The 22,626-nt window shown below is 47.5% G+C and overlaps 1 protein-coding gene across 2 annotated transcripts in view; it reads left to right on the top strand.

Annotated features, from left to right (window-relative positions):
- SUMF2 (sulfatase modifying factor 2) overlaps positions 1-20,690 on the top strand; it is a 90,509-nt gene extending 69,819 nt beyond the window's left edge. For both annotated transcript variants that reach the window (XM_075334226.1, XM_075334227.1), the window contains 3 exons: positions 10,611-10,695; positions 18,013-18,178; positions 20,112-20,690. In XM_075334226.1, coding sequence (XP_075190341.1) covers positions 10,611-10,695; positions 18,013-18,178; positions 20,112-20,202 — 342 coding nt within the window. In that variant the 3' untranslated portion in view covers positions 20,203-20,690. The remainder of the gene's footprint in view (positions 1-10,610; positions 10,696-18,012; positions 18,179-20,111) is intronic.
- Positions 20,691-22,626: the final 1,936 nt, after the last annotated feature.

The following is a 22,626-nucleotide window of genomic DNA, read 5'->3' as shown; positions in this document are numbered from 1 at the left end:
CATTTTTCGGGATCTTAGGCTCAATGACGGCTTATTTTTTGCGTCTCGAGCTGACGTTTTTAACGGTACCATTTTTGCGCAGATGCTACGTTTTGATCGCCTCTTATTGCATTTTGCGCAAAAGTTGTGGCGACAAAAAAACGTCGTTTTGGCGTTTGGAATTTTTTTGCCGCTACGCCGTTTACTGATCAGATTAATTGATTTTATATTTTGATAGATCGGGCGTTTCTGAACGCGGCGATACCAAATGTGTGTATATTTTTTATTTTTTTAACCCTTTAATTTTCAATGGGGCGAATGGGGGGTGATTTGAACTTTTAGGTTTTTTTGTTTTTTTTTAATTTTTTAAAACTTATTTTTTTACTTTTTTTTTTTATTTTACTAGTCCCCCTAGGGGGCTATTGCGATCAGCATTCCGATCGCTCTGCAGTATCTGCTGATCACAGCTGGAAGGCTGTAAACAGCAGATACGCTGTCTTTCTCTTTTGCTGTGCCCCGGGCACAGCGAAAGTGAAACCAATTCATGTGTAGTACAGGAGTCATCACATGACCCTGTACTACCATGACAACTATCGGGAGTCACGTGATCGCGTCACGTGACTTCCGGTTTCGGCGGTAAGTAAAACTTTACCGCGATTGCGCTTATAATGGCGCTGTCATGTATTGACAGCGCCATTATAAGGGGTTAATCGGCACGAGCAGATAACGATTCTGCTCGTGCCTAGCAGGCACACATCTCAGCTGTGAAAATCAGCTGAGATGTGTGCCGATCGCGGCATGCTGCCGCCGGAGGACCGCGGGCAGTAAGATTATGTCCTTTAGGACGTAATTTTACGGCCCGCGGTCGTTAAGGGGTTAATATCAGGGATAGGTTCAGCAAGACTTATTAAACACATGCAGGAATGCCATAATAGTGATTCCAATCTACTTTCTTTTGCTGGTCTGTTTAAAGTCAATCCTAGCAGCAGAGGCGGCGACACGCACCGCACACCGTTACAAAAAGAATCCAGATTGATTCTGGATCTAAACGCAATGGGACCGCTAGGTTTGAATGACAGAAATGACTTGTCAGTTTTTCTTTAAAGAATCTTTTTTTTTTTTTTTTTTGACATGTCGACTATATGACATCCTGACTGTGACACCCTTGTTTTGCTAGCACTATCTGATCATGGCGTTGATTAATAGCTACTGTTTTGCATTTTAACATTATTGCATACATTGTCTCTGAAAAAAATTTTTTTCACTAATTTAAAATTTCTACTGTTTTTGTGCTCGCTGTACTGTACATCAGAATTTTGTTCTGTTCTTGTAGGGATTGTGATTCTGTCCGCCTTTTGTATATTATTGTATTTTGAGAGATATGTGTATTAGACTGTGATATGTTAATACCCTTGAAGTCTTCACCTGCTTTTTGCGGCTACTAATTGTATACTTGCATTTGCATTTTAAATCACTCTGCTAATGCAGTACCCGCACCATTTGTGTTAAAAGGGCGGTGCTGCATGGCAGTTTGCACTGGACCCGTGGAAGCTAAGTTCTAGCGAAACGGCACGCCGTCGTCTGGCGTTGTATGGCTTGTCTCACCCTCCCCACCGCTTGTATCTTCATGTTTTCCCTGCAATAAAGACGGAGTGATATGGTGATTATCTGGAGTGCGACTTTCTTTCTCCTTTGGATTTATCTTGGTCTTCACCGCAAGTCTGCACCATGATCCCCTCCATGGCTCAGTAGGGCTCAAGTAGCTGAACGTATAGTAACACGCGGAGTAGGTGGTGCACCGGGACTCTTACCTCTTTCATATATTATATATAATATACATATATATATATATATATATATATTCCCCCCCCCCCCGTAGATTCGGCTTATAAGACGCACCCCCTACTTTCCCCCAAAATTTGGGGGAACAAAAGTGCGTCTTATAAAGCGAAAAATACGGTATATATTGCACATATACAGTGTGTCTACCCATATCCTGCCCACCGCTATTAACTTGAGAACGGCGGCAGCTATAGGCATAGAAGTGGTGTCTAGGTATAGTAAAGTAACCATGCGCTACGCAATGAAACCACCTGTTGAAAAACAACGAAGTTAGCATTTTTATTTTGAAAACGTAACGCGATAGAGAAAAAAGGGAATTACAAAGTTGTAGGGCATCATCAATTCAATCCGAATCGACACCTTTATAGTAATAAGACGCATCCCAAATTTAGACATACAAAAGGTAAAAAAATAAAAATGGGGTCCGTCTTATATTCCGGTGTTCTCTTACCGGAGAGGGGCAGCAGTGGTGGTGAAGCGGGGTCACAGGAGGCAGAGGTTGTGTTGGCAGGCGCGGCGGGGTCCGTGGTGGCCGGCGTGGTGGCAGGCGGGGCGAAGTTCGTGGTGGAAGCAGTAGCGGCGGCGGGTGAGTCATGCAGCAGGCCGGTGCAGTGAGTGTCCCAGTGTCCGCGGTCCCGGTTCAAATGATGGCGCCTGGAGCGGCGCATGCGCAGATGGAGCTCTCATTCAAGGACTCCATCTGCGCACGCGCTGACTCCCGGAGCGGCGCGTGCGCAGATGGAGCTCTCATCCAAGAGCTCCATCTGCGCACGTGCCCGCTCTCGGCGCCTTCATTTGAAACTGGGACCGTGGACAAACTGGGTAAACTGCTGTACAGCCGCCCGCACGCACAGAGTGGCAGCCAGCAGGCTGCCCGCCCACCCTGCATGCAAGCGGCCGGGTACCTGTGCTTGCGTGCGGGTTGCAGTCGGGTACCTGTGTGTGGGAGGCAGCTCCCGCACACAGGCACCCGGCTGCCGCCTGCACGCAGGCACAGGCACCCGGCTGCCGCCTGCACGCAGGCACAGGCACCCGACTGCCGCCCGCACGCAGCCACAGGCGCCCGGTCGCCGCACAGACAGGACCCCCAGGTAAAGCTATATTCGGGTTTGAAGACGCACACCTAGAGAAATCCAGAATACAAAGGTGTGTGTGTGTGTGTGTGTGTGTGTGTGTGTGTGTATAAAATTTGATGTATTTATTTTAGCTGAAGTGGGAGGTTTGTCCCTAAATCACTGAATAAAATATACACACATACAGTGGGGGTATGGAAAGTATTCAGACCCCTTTAAATTTCTCACTCTTTATTTCATTGCAGCCATTTGGTAAGTTCAAAAAAGTTATTTTTTTTCTCATTAATGTACACTCTGCACCCCATCTTGACAGAAAAAAAACAAATGTAGACAAATGTAGAAATTTTTGCAAACTTATTAACCAAGAAAAACTGAAATATTACATGCACATAAGTATTCAGACCCTTTGCTCAGGATTGTGTAGAAGCACTTTTTTGAGTTAGTACAGTCATGAGTCTTCTTGAGAATGATGCAACACGTTTTTCCCACCTGGATTTGGGGATCCTCTGCCATTCTTCCTTGCAGATCCTCTCCACTTCCGTCAGGTTGGATGGTGAACGTTGGTGGACAGCCATTTTGAGGTCTCTCCAGAGATGCTCAATTGGGTTTAGGTCAGGGCTCTGGCTGGGCCAGTCAAGAATGGTCACAGAGTTGTTCTGAAGCCGCTCCTTTGTTATTTTAGCTGTGTGTTTAGGGTCATTGTCTATTGGGAAGGTGAACCTTCGGCCAAGTCTGCGGTCCAGAGCACTCTAGAAGAGGTTTTCTTCCAGGATATCTCTGTACTTGGCCGCATTCATCTTTCCTTCATTTGCAACCAGTTGTCCTGTCCCTGCAGCTGAAAAACACCCCCATAGGATGATACTGCTACCACGTTTCCCTGTTGAGATTGTATTGGGCAGGTGATGAGCAGTGCCTGGTTTTCTCCATACATACCTCTTAGAATTATCACCAAAAAGTTCTGTCTTCGTCTCATCAGACCAGAGAATCTTATTTCTCATAGTCTGGGAGTCCTTCATGTGTTTTTTTTGCAAACTCAATGCGATCTTTCATATGTCTTGGACTGAGGAGAGGTTTCCATCGGGCCACTCTGCCATAAGGCCCAACTGCTGGATGTTGACTTTGTGGAACTTAATCCCATCTCCCTACTGCATCTCTGTAGCTCAGCCACAGTGATCTTGGGGTTCTTCTTTAAATGTCTCACCAAGGCTCTTCTCCCATGATTGCTCAGTTTGGCTGGACGGCCAGGTCTATGAAGAGTTCTGGTAGCCCCAAACTTGTTCCATTTAAGGAGTATGGAGCCCATTGTGCTCTTAGGAACCTTGAGTACTGCAGAAATTCTTCTGTAACCTTGGCCAGTTCTGTGCCTTTCCACAATTCTGTCTCTGAGCTTGTTGGGCAGTTCCTTTTGACCTCATGATTCTCATTTGGTCTGACATGCACTGTGAGCTGTGAGGTCTTATATAGGCAGGTGTGCGCCTTTCCAAATCAAGTCCTATCAGTTTATTTAAACACAGCTGGACTCCAATGAAGGCGTAGAACCATCTCAAGGAGGATCACAAGGAAATGGACAGCATGTGATTTAAATATGAGTGTCTGAGCAAAGCGTCTGAATATTTATGACCATGTGATATTTCAGCTTTTCTTTAATAAATTTGCAAAAATGTCTACATTTCTCTTTTTTTCTGTCAAGATGGAGTGCAGAGTGTACATAAATGAGAAAAAAATTAACTTTTTTGAATTTAACAAATGGCTGCAATGAAAAAGAGAGAGGGGTCTGAATACTTTCCATACCCAGTGTGTGTGTGTGTGTGTGTGTGTGTGTGTGTGTTTGCACTATGTCAGGACCTTACTGTCTTTGTTCGACTGATCTTTCAGTGGAAAAATAAAAGTATGATTGTGTATTTGGTTAGGTGGTCTTTTTTTTTTTTTTCTCCTTACCAATGGCTTCCTTCTCCATAGGAAATGCACTTTTCCATCCAGTGAAATTGAACAGGAATCTAGGGTGACCATGCCCATGCGGAGAAGGGATGGTCTTGATTTATATTTGTGTCTTATTGTTCAATAATGCAAACGTGGCAGACAGAACGCCCATACCTAATCATTTGTAGATTGCATGTATTCCTGCTGTTATTATGTGAAAGTGATTGAAGACCGATTTTGTACAGGATCTATTGCAAAATGATTAGCAGTAACACAAATTAAGCCAAACATTTGCAGTAGCTGTCTGCTAAACCGATATCTCACTGACCTCTAATAGATTGTCTAATTGGGGAGAGAGGAGAAGGCCACTGGGAGGTAACTTATATCCAGGTGAACAAAATGGCCGGGCTTTGATTATAATAAATTTTAGTAGTAGCAAATTAGTATCAAATAATATAAATGCTGAGCAATATCAATAAATATTCTGGATAATTTTAAAATTTAATCAGAAAAACCCTACAATAACCTCTCCCATGATGATTCTAGGAGACAATCTGTAAAGAAGGCTCACAGACTACTGTATGAAAGAAATTAAAGGGAACCTGTCAGCAGAAATTTCGGCTAAAACCTAACAGATTCCCCCTCTGCAGCTACTGGGCTGCATTCTAGAAAGGTCCCTGTTAGTATTGTGGCCCCTTTCTGACCAAAAAAAAAAGAGTTTATATAGAGGTACCTTTTTGGCTTCGGATTCTCTAAATGGGACACGGGGGCGGGCTGCCTGATGGCCGTTATTCTGCCCCCTGGTCCTGTATGCCGCCCCCATCGCTGATTTCCATACTTCTGGACGCCGCCCACTGCTCCAGCCATCGCCGCGCATGCCCAGTGCTCATCTCTCGTGGATGAGCACTGTGCCCAGTGTCACCGCTGGTGACGTGCACGCAGGGTTTAGATTATGGGCGGTGCTGTGATGTTTATTAACAAGCAACCGCCCATAATCGCGGGACCGCGCTTTCCCCCTCAGCCTGCTTCTTTCTGCGCAAGCGCGCTGCTGCTGACCTCACTTCACCTCCTTCCCATCTTGCCCTGAGGCAGGAAATAGATGGGAAGAGCGCGGAGCAGTAACAACACCGATCAGGAGGAGACGCGGAGAGAAGATTACCGGCGAATACAGTAAAAAAACAAAACAAAACAAACATTCACACATTGTGTTCTGTGTAGTGAACATCGGTCCCGCGATTATGGGCGGTTGCTTGTTAATAAACATCACAGCACCGCCCATAATCTAAACCCTGCGTGCACGTCACCAGCGGTGACACTGGGCACAGTGCTCATCCACGAGAGATGAGCACTGGGCATGCGCGGGGATGGCTGGAGCAGTGGGCGGCGTCCAGAAGTATGGAAATCAGCGATGGGGGCGGCATACAGGACCAGGGGGCAGAATAACGGCCATCAGGCAGCCCGCCCCCGTGTCCCATTTAGAGAATCCGAAGCCAAAAAGGTACCTCTATATAAACTCTTTTTTTTGGTCAGAAAGGGGCCACAATACTAACAGGGACCTTTCTAGAATGCAGCCCAGTAGCTGCAGAGCGGGAATCTGTTAGGTTTTAGCCGAAATTTCTGCTGACAGGTTCCCTTTAAACTCCAAATAATTCTGATTCTGCAGTCACTTGGAATGCCTGTAGGCTTTTCATTTCAGCCCAGACATACCCTTTCATTCCTTAATCGTACAGTCATTTCAATAATATCCTATGGTGGTAACCAGAATAGAAACATAGTCTGGGCTACATCACCACTTTGCGACTTTTCTATTTTTGCTGGTCATACGTATAGGGTATCTCTTCATGGTGTGGTCGTCTTGGAATGGTCTTTGTTGATATTTCCCCTTTTGATTATTTTTTGTTTTATAGCCTTTTTGAGGCTCCAGCTATGTACTCCATCCTGGAGGTGCTATTGTCGCGGGCGGCGGGGCACTGCGCTCACTAACGCTCGGGTCCGGCGCTGCTGCTGCTGCTCGGTGGCTCGAGCGGTGGGCCGGATCCGGGGCCTCGAGCGGCGCTCCTCGCCCGTGAGTGAAAGAGGTGGGTTGGTTTGGGGATTTAGTCCGTGACGCCACCCACGGTTTGTGGTGAGGTTGGGGCACCACCGCTGCTCTGGACGGGGATCCCGGGAGCGATGACAGGGAGCAGCCGAGATGTTTCTCTCCCCTCCGTGGCTAGGGGATTTTGGTGGTCCCGGGGCCCGGTGATGGGGACTGTAAGGTAGATGGCGGGGTTTGGCGAGGTGCAGGGTCGCGAGGGCGGCAGCGCAGTGCCAGGCGGCACGGCGGTACTCACTCAGCCAACAACGTACACGGAGTCTCTGGTAAAACAAACGGCTGGATGGAGGGGTCCCGCAGCCGGCTGCTGTAGTTTCTCCCCTGACTCCAGGCTAATAGTGTGCGTCCTTCCCTGCACTTTCTTTATATGCTCCTCCTGTGCTCCGGTTTCCAGCTGGCTCCCCGGTTCAGTACCGGACGGGCCACCACCCTGTCCCGGCTACCTACGGTTCCACCAGGACTGTCTTCCCGGCCCCTGCAGACGGCCACTACCGTCTGCCTGACTGACTACAAGAGGGTCCTAGGCTCCAACCTAGGCCCATGTCTGCTTCTGCCACTCTGCACACCTCCTCTCCCTTCCTCTGCCTGGACTTGTCTGCGTTGTTTCCTGCCTCAGACCAGCTAGACTCCTCGGTGGGTGTGTCCATCTGCCCGACTCCGCCCACCTAGTGTGTCTGTCTGAACCCGAGGGAGGAAATCAGGTCTCACTGGAGATGACTGCTGTGACCTGCTGGGGGTGGGGGGGTGTGTGTGTTGTTACCTGTGGCCCCTGGCTAGTTCAGGGCGCCACATTATGCCTTACCTTACGATAAAAGAACTGTGCTGTTGCCCTTCACTATGTGTCCATATCATCTTTATGCCATATCTTTCCATAGTCATCGTGTTATGTCACATCCTAGTTCTCCACCATTGGCACACTGTATTCCATTCCCACAGATGCAAACTTTCATATACCTGCAGTAGGTATACTTATCACTGAAACACTCAGTTTCAGAGAAAATATTAAAGATCCAGCCAGAGTACCATATTCCCAGTCAAGACTAGTCTTCTAACAGGACCGCCTGCAAGTGAATGACATATCTCGCCCTATGTAAATTATCCCTCCAGTGAGGAAGGAAACAATCTCTAGCACCACCTATTGAAAGTAGCAATCCTAAAAGTCAAAAGTGGCTTTTTAAACCAGCCTTTTCATAAGACTTTGGGATTCTGATCTGGTATTAAATTCTATTTGCAGACAGTGTTTCGGGGTGATTGCCCCTCGTCAGTGCAAAGTATGGGTATCTGATCTGGCTTATGAGAAGCTATGTGGGGACCACGGGGAAGACTATTTTCCTTACGGAGACCTGACAAACCAGTCTGGCTGCCAGTGAGGGGACTTATAGCTGCAATCCCCCTATGGGAATTATTTATATTGTCCCTCCAGTGAGGAAGGAGGTAAACTCTAGCGCTACCTATTGGAAGTAGCAATCCTAAAAGTCAAAAGTGGCTTTTTAAACAAACCTTTTCATAAGATTTAGGATTTAATGCCAGATCAGAATCCCAATTTGCAGTCGTAGGAAAAGGCTTGTTTAACCCCTTAACGACCGCGGGCCGTAAAATTACGTCCTAGCGGTCATAACGTTACTGCCCGCGGTCTGCCGGCAGCATCATGCTGCGATCAGCACACATCTCAGCTGATTTTCACAGCTGAGATGTGTGCCTGAATCGTTATCTGCTCGTGCCGTTTAACCCCTTATATGGCCCTGTCAATATGTGACAGCGCCATTATAAGCGCGATCGCGGTAAACTTTTACTTACCGCCCAATACCGGAAGTCACGTGACGCGATCACGTGACTTCCGATAGTTGTCATGGTAGCACAGGGTCATGTGATGGCTCCTGTACTACACCTGACTTGCTTTCACTTTCGCTGTGCCAGCGGCACAGCAAAAGAGAAAAAGAGCATATCTGCTGTTTACAGCCTTGTAGCTCTGATCAGCAGATACTGCAGAGCGATCGGAATGCTGATCGCAATAGCCCCCTAGGGGGACTAGTAAAATAAAAAAAAAAGTTTAAAAAAAAGTTTTAAAAAACTAAAAAAACCCCTAAAAGTTCAAATCACCCCCCATTCGCCCCATTGAAAATTAAAGGGTTAAAAAAATATACATACATTTGGTATCGCCGCGTTCAGAAACGCCCAATCTATCAAAATATAAAATCAATTAATCTGATCAGTATACGGCGTAGCGGCAAAAAAATTCCAAACGCCAAAACGACTTTTTTTTGTCGCCACAACTTTTGCGCAAAATGCAATAACAGGCGATCAAAACGTAGCATCTGCGCAAAAATGGTACCGTTAAAAACGTCAGCTCGAGACGCAAAAAATAAGCAGTCACTGAGCCATAGATCCCGAAAAATGAGAACGCTACGGGTCACGGAATATGCGCCACTTTTTTCGGACAAACTTCCGTTTTTTGTTTTTTTTAACCCCTTATATAAAAGTAAACCTATACATGTTTGGTGTCTACGAACTCGCACTGACCTGAGGCATCACACCCACACATCACTTTTACCATATAGTAAACACAGTGAATAAAATATCTCAAAAACCATAGTGCTATCGCACTTTTTTTGCAATTTTTCTGCATTTGGAATTTTTTTGCCGTTTTCCAGTACACTATATGGTAAAAGTGATGGTTTCATTTAAAAGGACAGCTCGTTCTGCAAAAAATGAGCCCTCACATGACCATATTGACTGAAAAATAAAAAAAGTTACGTCTCTCAGAAAAAGAATGGCGGAAAAAAAAAACGGAAAGCGAAAAATCGGCCGGTCGTGAAGGGGTTAAAAAGCCTCTTTTGACTTTTAGGATTGCTACTTCCAATAGGTGGCGCTAGAGTTTTTCTCCTTCCTCACTGGAGGGACAATTTGAATAATTCCCAGAGGGGCATTGCAGCTATAAGTCCCCTCCCTCGCAGCCAGACTGGTTTGTCAGGTCTCCGTAAGGAGAATAGTCTTCCCCGTGGTCGCCCTATGTAGACCCACACTCGGATGACACCTGTCCATCACCTCTAGTAGCACTGAAAGCTGCCGGGCTAGCCTCGTCTTTTGATCTATAAAGTATATTTTCTCAGAAATGTTGAAGACTTTCCAAAAAAAATATATATTTGGCTGCAATTGGCTTGACTCTGCCTTGGATTGGTAATCATGAATCAGATGACAGGCTCCCTTTAAAGGGAACCAAGATGATTTTACTACTGAAACTGCCATGTAGATCCTACTACAGCATTATGATACCTGTTTTGTACTTATCCTTTGTGCAAGAGTTAGAAATCCAGGTTTAAAGCTACACGCAGATTAAAATGTAAGTGCATACCACAAGTTTATTTCTCATACACTAGGCTATAGGGGACAAAGCCCCTGCCAGACCCCTGTAGTGGTGGCCTGTGGCTTGGGAGTGCAGATGGATTGGGCTTTTACATTTATATTGTCCAATCCTTCCTCCATATTTAGGAGTGCTAATACACAGGAGATGTTTGCCGTGTTGAAGCCGCTTTAGTCCAATGTGCATGGAGGACTTTAGGTTATGTATTGAGGTGTTTCTTGGCTAATGTGCTCACTCACAAGTACTCCCCTTATACCCATACTGGCTGTATAATTTCTAATTGTACTTATACACTTCACCTGTGTTAGCTGTTTATGACCAGACTCTTTATTGCCTACAGGGTAAGTTCCCTACACTGGACACTGCTGAGGACGGGTATCATGGTGTATCCCCAGTAGACGCATTTCCTGCACAGAATGCTTTTGGTAAGTGTGCCGTGCAATGCCTGTAAGCAAATGTGGGATTAGAGATCCACCCGTGCCTGTTAGCTGCACATGTCTGCTGTTTAGATCAACAGACATGCGCAGAGAATAATGCGGGCTCCTCGCGCAAGCCTGCATTAAAGGGAGAGAAGCGACCTAGGACATATGTGTACGTCCTAGGTTGTAAAGGGAATCTTTGCCAGCCTTATGCTACCTCATCTGACAGGAACATCATGATTCCAGTGATGTTACTCACTGTTCTGCTTAGTGTAGTTTTGATAAAATCACTATATTCTCTGCTGCAAATCTACCAGTTCTCTGAATGCTTTGTATAACCCCGCCCACATGACTGATTAGCAGCTGACTGTGTATAGGCAAAAAGCTGCTAATCCGTGGATAGCCCAGGGTTATACTAAGCACATGAATATGAAGGGACTACATGGCAGCATATTTACTAGACCTCCAGTGATACAGTCACTGTTTTGTCAGCAGGAGATTATCAAAACTACATCAAGCAGCCCAGTAAGTGACATATTTCTGGAATCAGGGTCTTCATCTCTACATTATGCAGCTCTCACATGAGGTGGCAAAAGCCTAGTGACAGTTTCCCTTGAAGGGGTTAAGAACATTTGTTTATTTTGCAGACTACTATATTGGGTATATATTTTGAAATTTTTGTAGAGTTAAAGGTAACCTGTTTTGTTAGAATAGAACAAACAAAAACCTATACTAACCTGTATACATGAGGTGTGTGTGTGTGTGTGTGTGTGTGTATATATATATATATTTTTTTTTCTTCGGTTCTCCATTGGGAGACCCAGACGATTGGGTGTATAGCACTGCCTCCGGAGGCCACACAAAGCAATTACACTAAAAAGTGTAAGGCCCCTCCCCTTCTGGCTATACACCCCCAGTGGGATCACTGGCTCACCAGTTTTCTGCTTTGTGCGAAGGAGGTCAGACATCCACGCATAGCTCCACTGTTTAGTCAGCAGTAGCTGCTGACTATGTCGGATGGAAGAAAAGAGGGCCCATATAGGGCCCCCAGCATGCTCCCTTCTCACCCCACTTGCGGTTTGTAAGGTTGAGGTACCCATTGCGGGTACGGAGGCTGGAGCCCACATGCTGCTTTCCTTCCCGATCCCCCTGAGGGGCTCTGTGGAAGTGGGATCTTACCGGCCCCCAAACCCTGAGGCCGAGCTCCATCCACAGACCCAGAGACCCTGCTGGAGGAGCTGAGTACAGTCAGGGACAAGGCCCTGCAACGTTCAGGTACTCTGTGTCCCCGCACAGACAGGCCACGCACACTCCAGGCTTGCTGGGTGTGCTAGTGCGCCGGGGGCACTAGCGCTGCGCGCTCGGGTTAGAGTCACTGCAGCTTAGCTGAGTGATTTTATGTCTTGGGAACTACCGCGCCGGCCGCTCCGGGAGCGGCGGCGCCGCTGGGACTTGTAGTGCGCCGGGGACTCGCGCTGCCCGCGCTTTTACGGCGGCAGCGCTCATAAATCTAGTCCCCGGCTTTTGCGGCCTAATTACGGTTCGTTCCCGCCCCCACCCTGTCAATCAGGGAAAGGGAGAGACGCTGTGCAATAGGCAGCGCCGAGGGCTGGAGCCTTATTTACATGCTCCAGCCCTCTCACTGGGCACAGTGGGGACGCAGGTTTCCCGCTCTTGGTCTCAACACGCCCAGGGCCCGCCCCTCTCCACAGGACGCCGGCAGCCATTCCTGCATGCAGTCTGGCTGGAGAACGGACACAGGCTCTGGGGGACTCAGACAAGGGACTCTGGCGACCACACACCCGCGTTTATGCGGGCGGTAAGCTGCACATAAGTGCTGGCCCCACTAGTGCCACAGTGTTATTTGGTGCATTTTTTCCCTGTACCATATATATATTTATATTGCACTGTACAGTCGCTTCTTGGCTTATACCCTCATTGCTCTGAGGAGACAACAACATGTCATCCGCAAAACGCAAGGGTGCCAAGGCACAGGCGGTATGCACTGCTTGTGCCGCATGTGGGGCTAATCTACCGGCAGGTTCCAATGACCCCCATTGTGTGCAATGTTCGGTCCCTGTGCCACTTCGTCAGCCAGAGTCTATGGTAGTAGTGGCCCAGGCAGAGACGCCTGTGAACCCTGCCCCGGTGACGGGGACAGAATTTGCAGTTTTTGCTGATAAGATGTCTGTGACTATGACAAAAATCCTGGAAACCTTGCAGTCCAGGCCAGTTTCTCAGACCATGGACACTGCTGTGTCTATGCTCCCCGGTCCCCCTCAGTTGGAACTAATCCGTACTTCAAGGGGGTCCCAGGCATCACAGGCTGAAGACTCTGACTCGGATGACAGTCCCAGGCAGCCTAAGCGGGCTCGCTGGGAAAGACCCTCGCCGTCATCACACTGGTCAGGGTCTCAGCGAGACGAGGCTCTGTATGAGGAGACAGAGGTGGGTGATCAGGAATCTACTCCTGACACCGCTCTCAATCTAGATACCCCTGATGGTGACGCTATGGTAAATGACCTTATAGCGGCCATCAATAGACTGTTGGATATTTCTCCCCCAGCCCCTTCAGCAGAGGAGGCAGCTGCACAGCAGGAGAAGTCCCAGTTCCGGTATCCTAAGAGTAAATTGAGTACTTTTCTGGACCACTCTGACTTCAGAGAATCAGTCCAGAAACATCATGCTTATCCAGATAAGCGTTTCTCCAAACGTCTTAAGGATACACGTTATCCCTTTCCCCCTGACGTGGTCAAACGCTGGACCCAGTGTCCAAAGGTGGACCCCCCAATCTCCAGGCTTGCGGCTAGATCCATAGTTGCAGTGGAAGATGGGGCTTCACTTAAAGATGCCAATGACAGACAGATGGACCTTTGGTTAAAGTCTGTCTATGAAGCTATCGGCGCGTCGTTTGCTCCAGCATTCGCGGCCGTGTGGGCACTCCAAGCTATTTCTGCTGGCCTGGCACAAGTGGACTCTATCATACGTCCAGCAGTGCCGCGAGTAGCGTACCTAACCTCGCAAATGTCTGCGTTTGCGACTTACGCTATCAACGCTGTCCTGGACTCTACGAGCCGTACCTCAAATGGCGTCTGCCAACTCTGTGGTTTTGCGCAGAGCCTTGTGGTTAAAGGAATGGAAAGCAGATTCTGCTTCCAAGAAATGTTTAACCAGCTTGCCACTATCTGGAGACAGACTGTTTGGTGAGCAATTGGCTGAGATCATTAAACAGTCCAAGGGTAAGGACTCCTCCTTACCCCAGCCCAGATCGAGCAAAGACCCAATTCTCCTCGTCCAAAGGGACTCAGAAGGAGCAAAGGAGCTCAGATTCATGGCGGGCTCATTCACGCCCCAAGAAAACAACCGGAGGAACCGCTTCCAAGGCGGCTGCCTCATGACTTTCGGCCTCATCCCTCCGCATCCTCGGTCGGTGGCAGGCTCTCCCGCTTTTGCGACATTTGGCTGCCACAGGTCAAAGACCGGTGGGTAGCAAACATTTTGTCTCACGGGTACAGGATAGAATTCAGTTCTCATCCTCCGCCTCTGTTCTTCAGAACCTCCCCACATCCCGACCGAGCAAATGCCCTTCTGCAGGCGGTGTGCTCACTAAGAGCAGAAGGAGTGGTGATCCCTGTTCCTCTGCAGGAACAAGGGCAAGGTTTTTACTCCAATCTCTTCGTGGTTCCAAAAAAGGACGGCTCGTTCCGTCCTGTTCTGGACCTAAAGCTGCTCAACAAGCATGTGAACGCCAGGCGGTTCCGGATGGAATCCCTCCGCTCAGTCATTGCCTCAATGTCCCAAGGAGATTTCCTTGCATCAATAGACATCAAAGATGCTTATCTCCACGTGCCGATTGCTACAGAGCACCAACGTTTTCTACGTTTCGTGATAGGAGACGACCATCTCCAGTTCGTAGCTCTGCCATTTGGTCTGGCGACAGCCCCACGGGTTTTCACCAAGGTCATGGCGGCAGTGGTAGCAGTCTTGCATTCTCAGGGACACTCGGTGATCCCTTACTTGGACGATCTACTTGTCAAAGCACCCTCTCAAGAGGCATGCCAACACAGCCTGAATGTTGCGCTGGAGACTCTCCAGACTTTCGGGTGGATCATCAACTTTTCAAAGTCAAACCTGGCACCGACTCAATCACTAACGTATCTTGGCATGGAGTTTCATACTCTCTCAGCGATAGTGAAGCTTCCGCTGGACAAGCAGCGGTCTCTACAGACAGGGGTGCAGTCTCTCCTTCAGGGTCAGTCGCACCCCTTAAGGCGCCTCATGCACTTCCTAGGGAAGATGGTGGCAGCAATGGAGGCAGTTCGCTTTGCGCAGTTTCATCTGCGTCCACTTCAATGGGACATTCTCCGCCAATGGGACGGGAAGACAACTTCCCTAGACAGGAAAGTCTCCCTTTCTCAGACGGCCAAGGATTCTCTGCTATGGTGGCTTCTTCCCACCTCATTATCGCAGGGAAGATCATTCCTGCCCCCATCCTGGGCAGTGGTCACGACAGACGCGAGTCTGTCAGGGTGGGGAGCAGTTTTTCTCCACCACAGGGCTCAAGGGACGTGGACTCAGCAGGAATCCACCCTTCAGATCAATGTTCTGGAGATCAGGGCAGTGTATCTTGCCCTATTAGCCTTCCAGCAGTGGCTGGAAGGAAAACAGATCCGAATTCAGTCGGACAACTCCACAGCGGTGGCATACATCAACCACCAAGGAGGGACACGCAGTCGGCAAGCCTTCCAGGAAGTCAGGCGGATTCTGATGTGGGTAGAGGAAAGAGCATCCACCATATCAGCAGTTCACATCCCGGGCGTAGAAAACTGGGAAGCAGACTTCCTCAGTCGCCAGGGCATGGACGCAGGGGAATGGTCCCTTCACCCGGACGTGTTTCAGGAAATCTGCCGCCGCTGGGGGGTGCCGGACGTCGACCTAATGGCGTCTCGGCACAACAACAAGGTCCCGACCTTCATAGCGCGGTCTCGCGATCAAAGAGCTCTGGCGGCAGACTCCTTAGTGCAAGATTGGTCGCAGTTCCGGCTCCCTTATGTGTTTCCACCTCTGGCACTCTTGCCCAGAGTGTTACGCAAGATCAGATCCGATTGCGGCCGCGTCATACTCGTCGCCCCAGACTGGCCGAGGAGGTCGTGGTACCCGGATCTGTGGCATCTCACGGTCGGCCAACCGTGGGCACTACCAGACCGTCCAGACTTACTGTCCCAAGGGCCGTTTTTCCATCGGAATTCTGCGGCCCTGAACCTGACTGTGTGGCCATTGAGTCCTGGATCCTAGCGTCTTCAGGATTATCCCAAGGGGTCGTGGCCACCATGAGACAGGCTAGGAAGTCCACTTCTGCTAAGATCTACCACAGAACGTGGAAGATTTTCTTATCCTGGTGCTCTGCACAAGGAGTATCTCCCTGGCCATTCGCGTTACCTGTCTTTCTTTCCTTCCTGCAATCTGGGTTGGAAAAGGGCTTGTCGCTCGGCTCCCTTAAAGGGCAAGTCTCGGCACTATCCGTGTTTTTTAAGAAGCGTCTAGCACGACTTTCTCAGGTGCGCACGTTCCTGCAGGGGGTTTGTCATATCGTACCTCCGTACAGGCGGCCGTTAGATCCGTGGGATCTAAACAAGGTCCTTGTTGCTCTCCAGAAGCCGCCCTTCGAGCCTCTGAGGGATGTGTCACTTTCTCGACTCTCACAGAAAGTGGCCTTTCTGGTAGCGGTCACGTCTCTTCGGAGAGTGTCCGAACTAGCAGCGCTGTCATCCAAGGCTCCTTTCCTGGTGTTCCACCAGGACAAGGTAGTGCTGCGCCCCATTCAGGAGTTTCTCCCTAAGGTGGTATCCTCTTTTCATCTTAATCAGGATATCTCCTTGCCGTCCTTTTATCCGCATGCAGTTCATCGGTATGAAAAGGATTTACATTTGTTGGATCTGGTGAGAGCACTCAGAATCTACATTTCCCGCACGGCGCCCCTGCGCCGCTCGGATGCACTCTTTGTCCTTGTCGCTGGTAAGCGCAAAGGGTCGCAGGCTTCCAAAGCCACCCTGGCTCGATGGATCAAAGAACCAATTCTTGAAGCCTACCGTTCTGCTGGGCTTCCGGTTCCATCAGGGCTGAAGGCCCATTCTACCAGAGCCGCGGGTGCGTCCTGGGCATTACGACACCAGGCTACGGCTCAACAGGTGTGCCAGGCAGCTACCTGGTCGAGTCTGCACACTTTCACCAAACATTATCAGGTGCATACCTATGCTTCGGCGGACGCCAGCCTAGGTAGAAGAGTCCTGCAGGCGGCAGTTGCCTCCCCGTAGGGGAGGGCTGTCTTTGCAGCTCTAACATGAGGTATTTCTTTACCCACCCAGGGACAGCTTTTGGACGTCCCAATAGTCTGGGTCTCCCAATGGAGCGCCGAAGAAGAAGGGAATTTTGTTACTTACCGTAAATTCCTTTTCTTCTAGCTCCTATTGGGAGACCCAGCACCCGCCCTGTTGTCCTTCGGGATTTTTGGTTGTTTTTCGGGTACACATGTTGTTCATGTTGTATGGTTTTCAGTTCTCCGACGTTACTTCGGAGTGAATTTGTTTAAACCAGTTATTGGCTTTCCTCCTTCTTGCTTTGGCACTAAAACTGGTGAGCCAGTGATCCCACTGGGGGTGTATAGCCAGAAGGGGAAGGGCCTTACACTTTTTAGTGTAATTGCTTTGTGTGGCCTCCGGAGGCAGTGCTATACACCCAATCGTCTGGGTCTCCCAATAGGAGCTAGAAGAAAAGGAATTTACGGTAAGTAACAAAATTCCCTTCATTTATTTATATTTATTTTTTTACCCCAGATGCTTTGTCCTACGCATGGTGGATATTCTCTAATTTGGTGGGGCTGCTGGTATACAAATGTTCTCTCTCTGGGAGTGATGAAAGCTATCTACTGTATATAACAATGTCCAGCCCGAGCATTGAAGTGTGACGTGGAATATTAGCCAAGCCTGACACCCATCTACAGACAGTTGTTTGAGGCTCTCATCAGTACAGAGCAGGGTCTGAGGTGCCTATGATGCAGCTTTAGGGGGTTACTGACTCTTATTTAGGAGACCAATAGTGTATGAAGTCTAAATGACAATTCTTCATAACTGATTTACATACATTTTCCCATTGACTTCATATACAGCTGGTTTCTTACCGAGAGCCAGTTACTCACTTAAAGCTTGGTGTGTGTTTCTTGCGGTGTGGCAAAAGGCTTTTCTGTGGGCCATATATTGACTTCTTGTGAAATTGTAATATTGGCACGATGTGGCACGCTAAGACTGATCTGATTATGTCCACCAGGACTATTTGACATGCTGGGAAACACTTGGGAATGGACATCTACAGAATATATCTCACCTGGGCAGACCAATATACCAAGCAGGCAGAAGATGTATGTACTACGTGGGGCTTCTTGGATTGACACAGCAGATGGTTCAGCCAATCACAAAGCTCGAGTGACTACCAGGTATTACTCTATTACTTTCATTTATTTAGAAGAAGTGTGACAGAGCGCTCTGTCAGCGGTGTATATTGGACATGTATCCAGAGTAACTCATATGGTGCATTAGCATAAAGTGCAACGACCAAAGGCCTCCGTACACATTAGACTAACGCTGACAGTCTGATGTGTATGGGGGACCCTGACATTCCCCGGAAAGATGATTATTGGGGAGATGAGGGTACGGCATGTCCATTTAATACTGCGGATCCTTTTGTCACCCAGAGATAAGCCGCCAGAGATGTCCGACAGCGCCTCTATCCTGTGTCGTTCATCTGACAGCTCTCTAATGTGTATGTAGAGCTTTAGAAGATAGTTGAGAACATTTTTCTGCTAATGTGCCATAAATATTTTATTCGATACATGTCCACCATGAACCATTGACTTGGTGAAAGCTCTGTCACACTTCATATTCTTTGAAGCCAACAGTTGTCAAGTCTCACCCATTTCTCACATCGCACTACCACCCATATATAACACTCGTATTGGAGGCTTACTGGTCAGATATTTAAAGGTTTTTTTTTTACAACGAACAATGTTCATTTTAAAGTTGATTTCAATCAATAGATCTTGGAATAATAAATAATTCACCGAATTTGATGTGTTTAAAAAAATGTTCTTGTGCTGATATAATGTTATATATCTGTCCCTGCTATGTACTGTCTGACTGTACAGGGATATGGTCTGATCTTACCACATATCTGCAGCCAGGTAGGAAGTAATAAAGTATACAGACCTTACAGCATCAAATTGCAAATTATTCTTTCTATGAGGTAAAACATTTTTTAAAAACAGACTGGGAAATGCTTTACCTCACAAAAAGAATCGGATACGATCCCATGCTGTGCTATCTGTATACTCTTTTGCTCCCCCCCCCCCTCCTGCCCAGGAGCTGTAGTATGATCAGACCATGTCCCTGTACGCTCAGACACAGCCATTACAAAGTGCATAGCAGGGACACATGTATAGGTTTGTCTAAGCACATGAAAATGTTCTTTAAACACATCCAATTGTATAAATTTATTATTATTCCAATATTTGATTCAAATGAACTTTTGAAATTAACTTTGTTCATGGGAAAACCCCTTTACCACGGGTGTCAGTTTTATCTTAATACTAGCTGTAGCACCCAGACGTTGCCCAGGATAGTAACTGTCTGTCTCTCTCCCAGTCTGTGTCTGTCTCTGTGTCTGTCTCTGTGTCTGTCTCTGTGTCTGTCTCTGTGTCTGTCTCTGTGTCTGTCTCTTTGTCTGTCTCCTTTCCCCGTCTATCTCCTTTCCCCGTCTGTCTCTTTTCCCCGTCTGTCTCTATCCGTCTCCCCACTGATATCATATTACCTCAAACATAGGCTTCTTATACTAACAATTTCCTTTGTTCCTATAGCAACCAGTCACAGCTGCTATTAATAGCCTGTAGTTCGCAGCTCCATTCACTTTAACGGAGGCAGGTTTTTTGGAGAGTAACTGTAAAGTGCGGGGTTCAATTTTTCTGTCAAAACATTAGTCTATGATGTTCCCTGAGTCACATGGGGGGTGTCTGTGCAAAATTTTGTGATTGTAAATGTGACGGTGCGGATTCCTTTAGCGGACATACACATACACTCAGCTTTATATATTAGATTTACTCTATTTTGTGAATGCACTAGAAATCTCTTCCCTGTATGATCTACAAACCGTTAGCTGCAGCATAATATATTTTCAGTTGTTGAAATAAGTGGTGTTCTGAGGATTTCCAGCTTCTCACATCTTCCTTGGTATGTACTGCATGCATTGTGCCATTTATTTATTTTTTAATTTGGAAAGTAATCTTATATAGGATGTTAATATATTTTCACATTATTGACAACCATGTACGTCAAATATGGGGAAAATATGTTTCTATTTCCTTATTTTTGATACAGAATGGGCAACACCCCAGACTCTGCATCCGATAACCTGAGCTTTCGCTGTGCCATGTCGGAGCAAACAAAACGTGGAAAAGAAGATCTATGAGCCAAGCGTCAAGAAATTCTTCTGGAACAGTCCAGGCTGCTAATACAGAAGTCTGTGTAATGTCTACGTTCTCCATTGAATATGAACCCAAGACCACAGCTAAATTCTTTGATTATATGAAGGACCAATAACGTTTATCTGTAGATACTTGAGGGAATTTAACACGCACAGTAATTTGCAGACCTCACAATTCTGGGACAAGAATATATCAAGATGTGTATGTAGGGTTTTAGATTTTACAGTGAAATTATATCCTGCATTTGTACAGTGTGTCTGTATATTTGATCTTTTTACTATGTCACAATGATTTAACCTCATCTACATGGACATCTCCATTTGGATTATGCAGAATACATGCCAAGTGTTATTTATCTCGTCTTATCAGGCATTCTTTTTTTTTTTTTATAGATTTTTTTTTTTTAATTAAAATGGATTATACAGATATTTAAAAAAAAAAAAACCCATGCACAATAAATTTTCCACATGTATTTGCTAAGAATGCTTTTTATTTTTCAGACAGTGGAAAAAGTAATTTTCCCATTATCACATTTTCATGTGTTTTACCTTTTACCGTCTGACACCTGTCTGATGGAAGATGATAAATTGGTCCTGGAATACAACTTCGTTTCACACTCCTTAGGCTTTTCAGATATGGCTAGGCTACAGCTTCTAGCTTGACAGCATTGTAAAAGCTGGTAAGGCTGGTTTCACATCAGCGGTATTTTGCCGCATTGCCGGATCCGGCACAAATGAAGTACAGTTCTATACAGTAAACAAGCATTACGGCAAGCTCCGGTCACAATCGGTCATGTGACCGGAACATGTGACAGCATGTGACCAGAGCTTACCGCGATGCCTGTGAACTGTATAGAACTGTACCGCATTTGTGCCGGATCCGGCAGTGCGGCAAAATACCGCTGATGTGAAACCAGCCTGAGACAAAGGTTGGATCCCACTACTGTTAAGGTATAGATCAAGCATATACTGTATCTGGAAAAAGATCGGGACGTGCTCTCTTTGGATTGGCAGCCAGGGGGACCTGAAATCGCAGTTTTATATAGATCAAATTAAAAAAAACAGTCATGGAAGTGGGATTATATATTTGAATGGATTTCAGACAAAAGGAAAAAGTACAGGTCAAATACAGAACCCTTGGAATTACTAACTGAACCCTGAAAAGATTGCCCTTCCTTGTTGTGGAGGTTGACACCCTAATATCCGATATGGCGCCCCCACTCACTGAAGGCTATCCCTCTAAATGTTCCTTACTCCCTGCATAAAGCCTATGAAATAGGTGATTGCACCGCCCTGTCTATCCTGTTTTGCGAAAAACATGGAATTACCTCAAACTAGTGCTAGCTTTCAGATGTTTCTATCAAAGCATAACCTTGGAGACTCAAAAGGGTGATTTCTTTGTCGCTCCATTGGGAGACCCAGACAATTGGGTGTATAGCTTCTGCCTCCGGAGGCCACACAAAGTATTACACTTTAAAAAGTGTAACCCCTCCCCTCTGCCTATACACCCTCCCGTGCATCACGGGCTCCTCAGTTTTATGCTTTGTGTTGAAGGAGGCACACATTCACGCAAGCTCCACATTTTAGTCAGCAGCAGCTGCTGATTGTATCGGATGGAAGAAAAGAGGGCCCCCCACGGGGCCCCCGGCATGCTCCCTTCTCACCCCTCTAAGTCGGCGGTGCTGTCAAGGTTGAGGTACCCATTGCGGGTACAAAGGCTGGAGCCACATGCCGTTTTCCTTCCCCATCCCTTAGAGGCTCTGGGAGAAGTGGGATCCTAACCGGTCACCTTTCACTGGGACCGGGCTCCCTCCGCAGCCCCTGGGGGAATCTGACGGACAGGAGACTGGGTATCATCAGGGACAGGCCCTGCATCTAAAAGGTACTCTGTGTCCCCTTGGGGACGGTGCATGGAGCGCCTGTGTTACAGACGCTGCAGCGGCTGCTGTTTTTCTGTGACGACCGGGACTACCGCGCCGACCGCGCCTGTTCGCCGGCCGCGTTATTAAATTTAGTCCTCGGCTTCTGCGGCCTAGTACCATAACTCCCGCCCCCGGGCCTGCCAGTCAGGGGTAAGGGCGGGACGGTCGACTGGACGTCGGCAGTGAGGGCTGGAGCATACTTAGGTGTTCTCCTCCCCCCTCACTGAGCACTGTGGGGCACCAGATTCCCGCACTTTATTAGTCACCGCCCACGGCTCCCTCCTCCCCTGAGAACTCTGGCAGCCATTGTTACAATCACTTCTGCCGGTGGAGGATTTCAGAACGAGCTCTGCAGCTCTGGGAGGCCCAGGCGGGGAATCTGGTGGACACACAACCGCTTTGGGCGGTCGGTAAGCCACACCGGTTACCAGGTGCTGGCCCCCCTAGGGTGCCGAAGTGTAATATATATATATATATATATATATAT

Source organism: Anomaloglossus baeobatrachus, chromosome 2 (genome assembly GCF_048569485.1).
Source record: "Anomaloglossus baeobatrachus isolate aAnoBae1 chromosome 2, aAnoBae1.hap1, whole genome shotgun sequence".
Taxonomy (NCBI): Eukaryota; Metazoa; Chordata; class Amphibia; order Anura; family Aromobatidae; genus Anomaloglossus; species Anomaloglossus baeobatrachus.
Note: the sequence above shows the minus strand (reverse complement) of the source record. Positions and strands in the feature narration are given on the sequence as shown.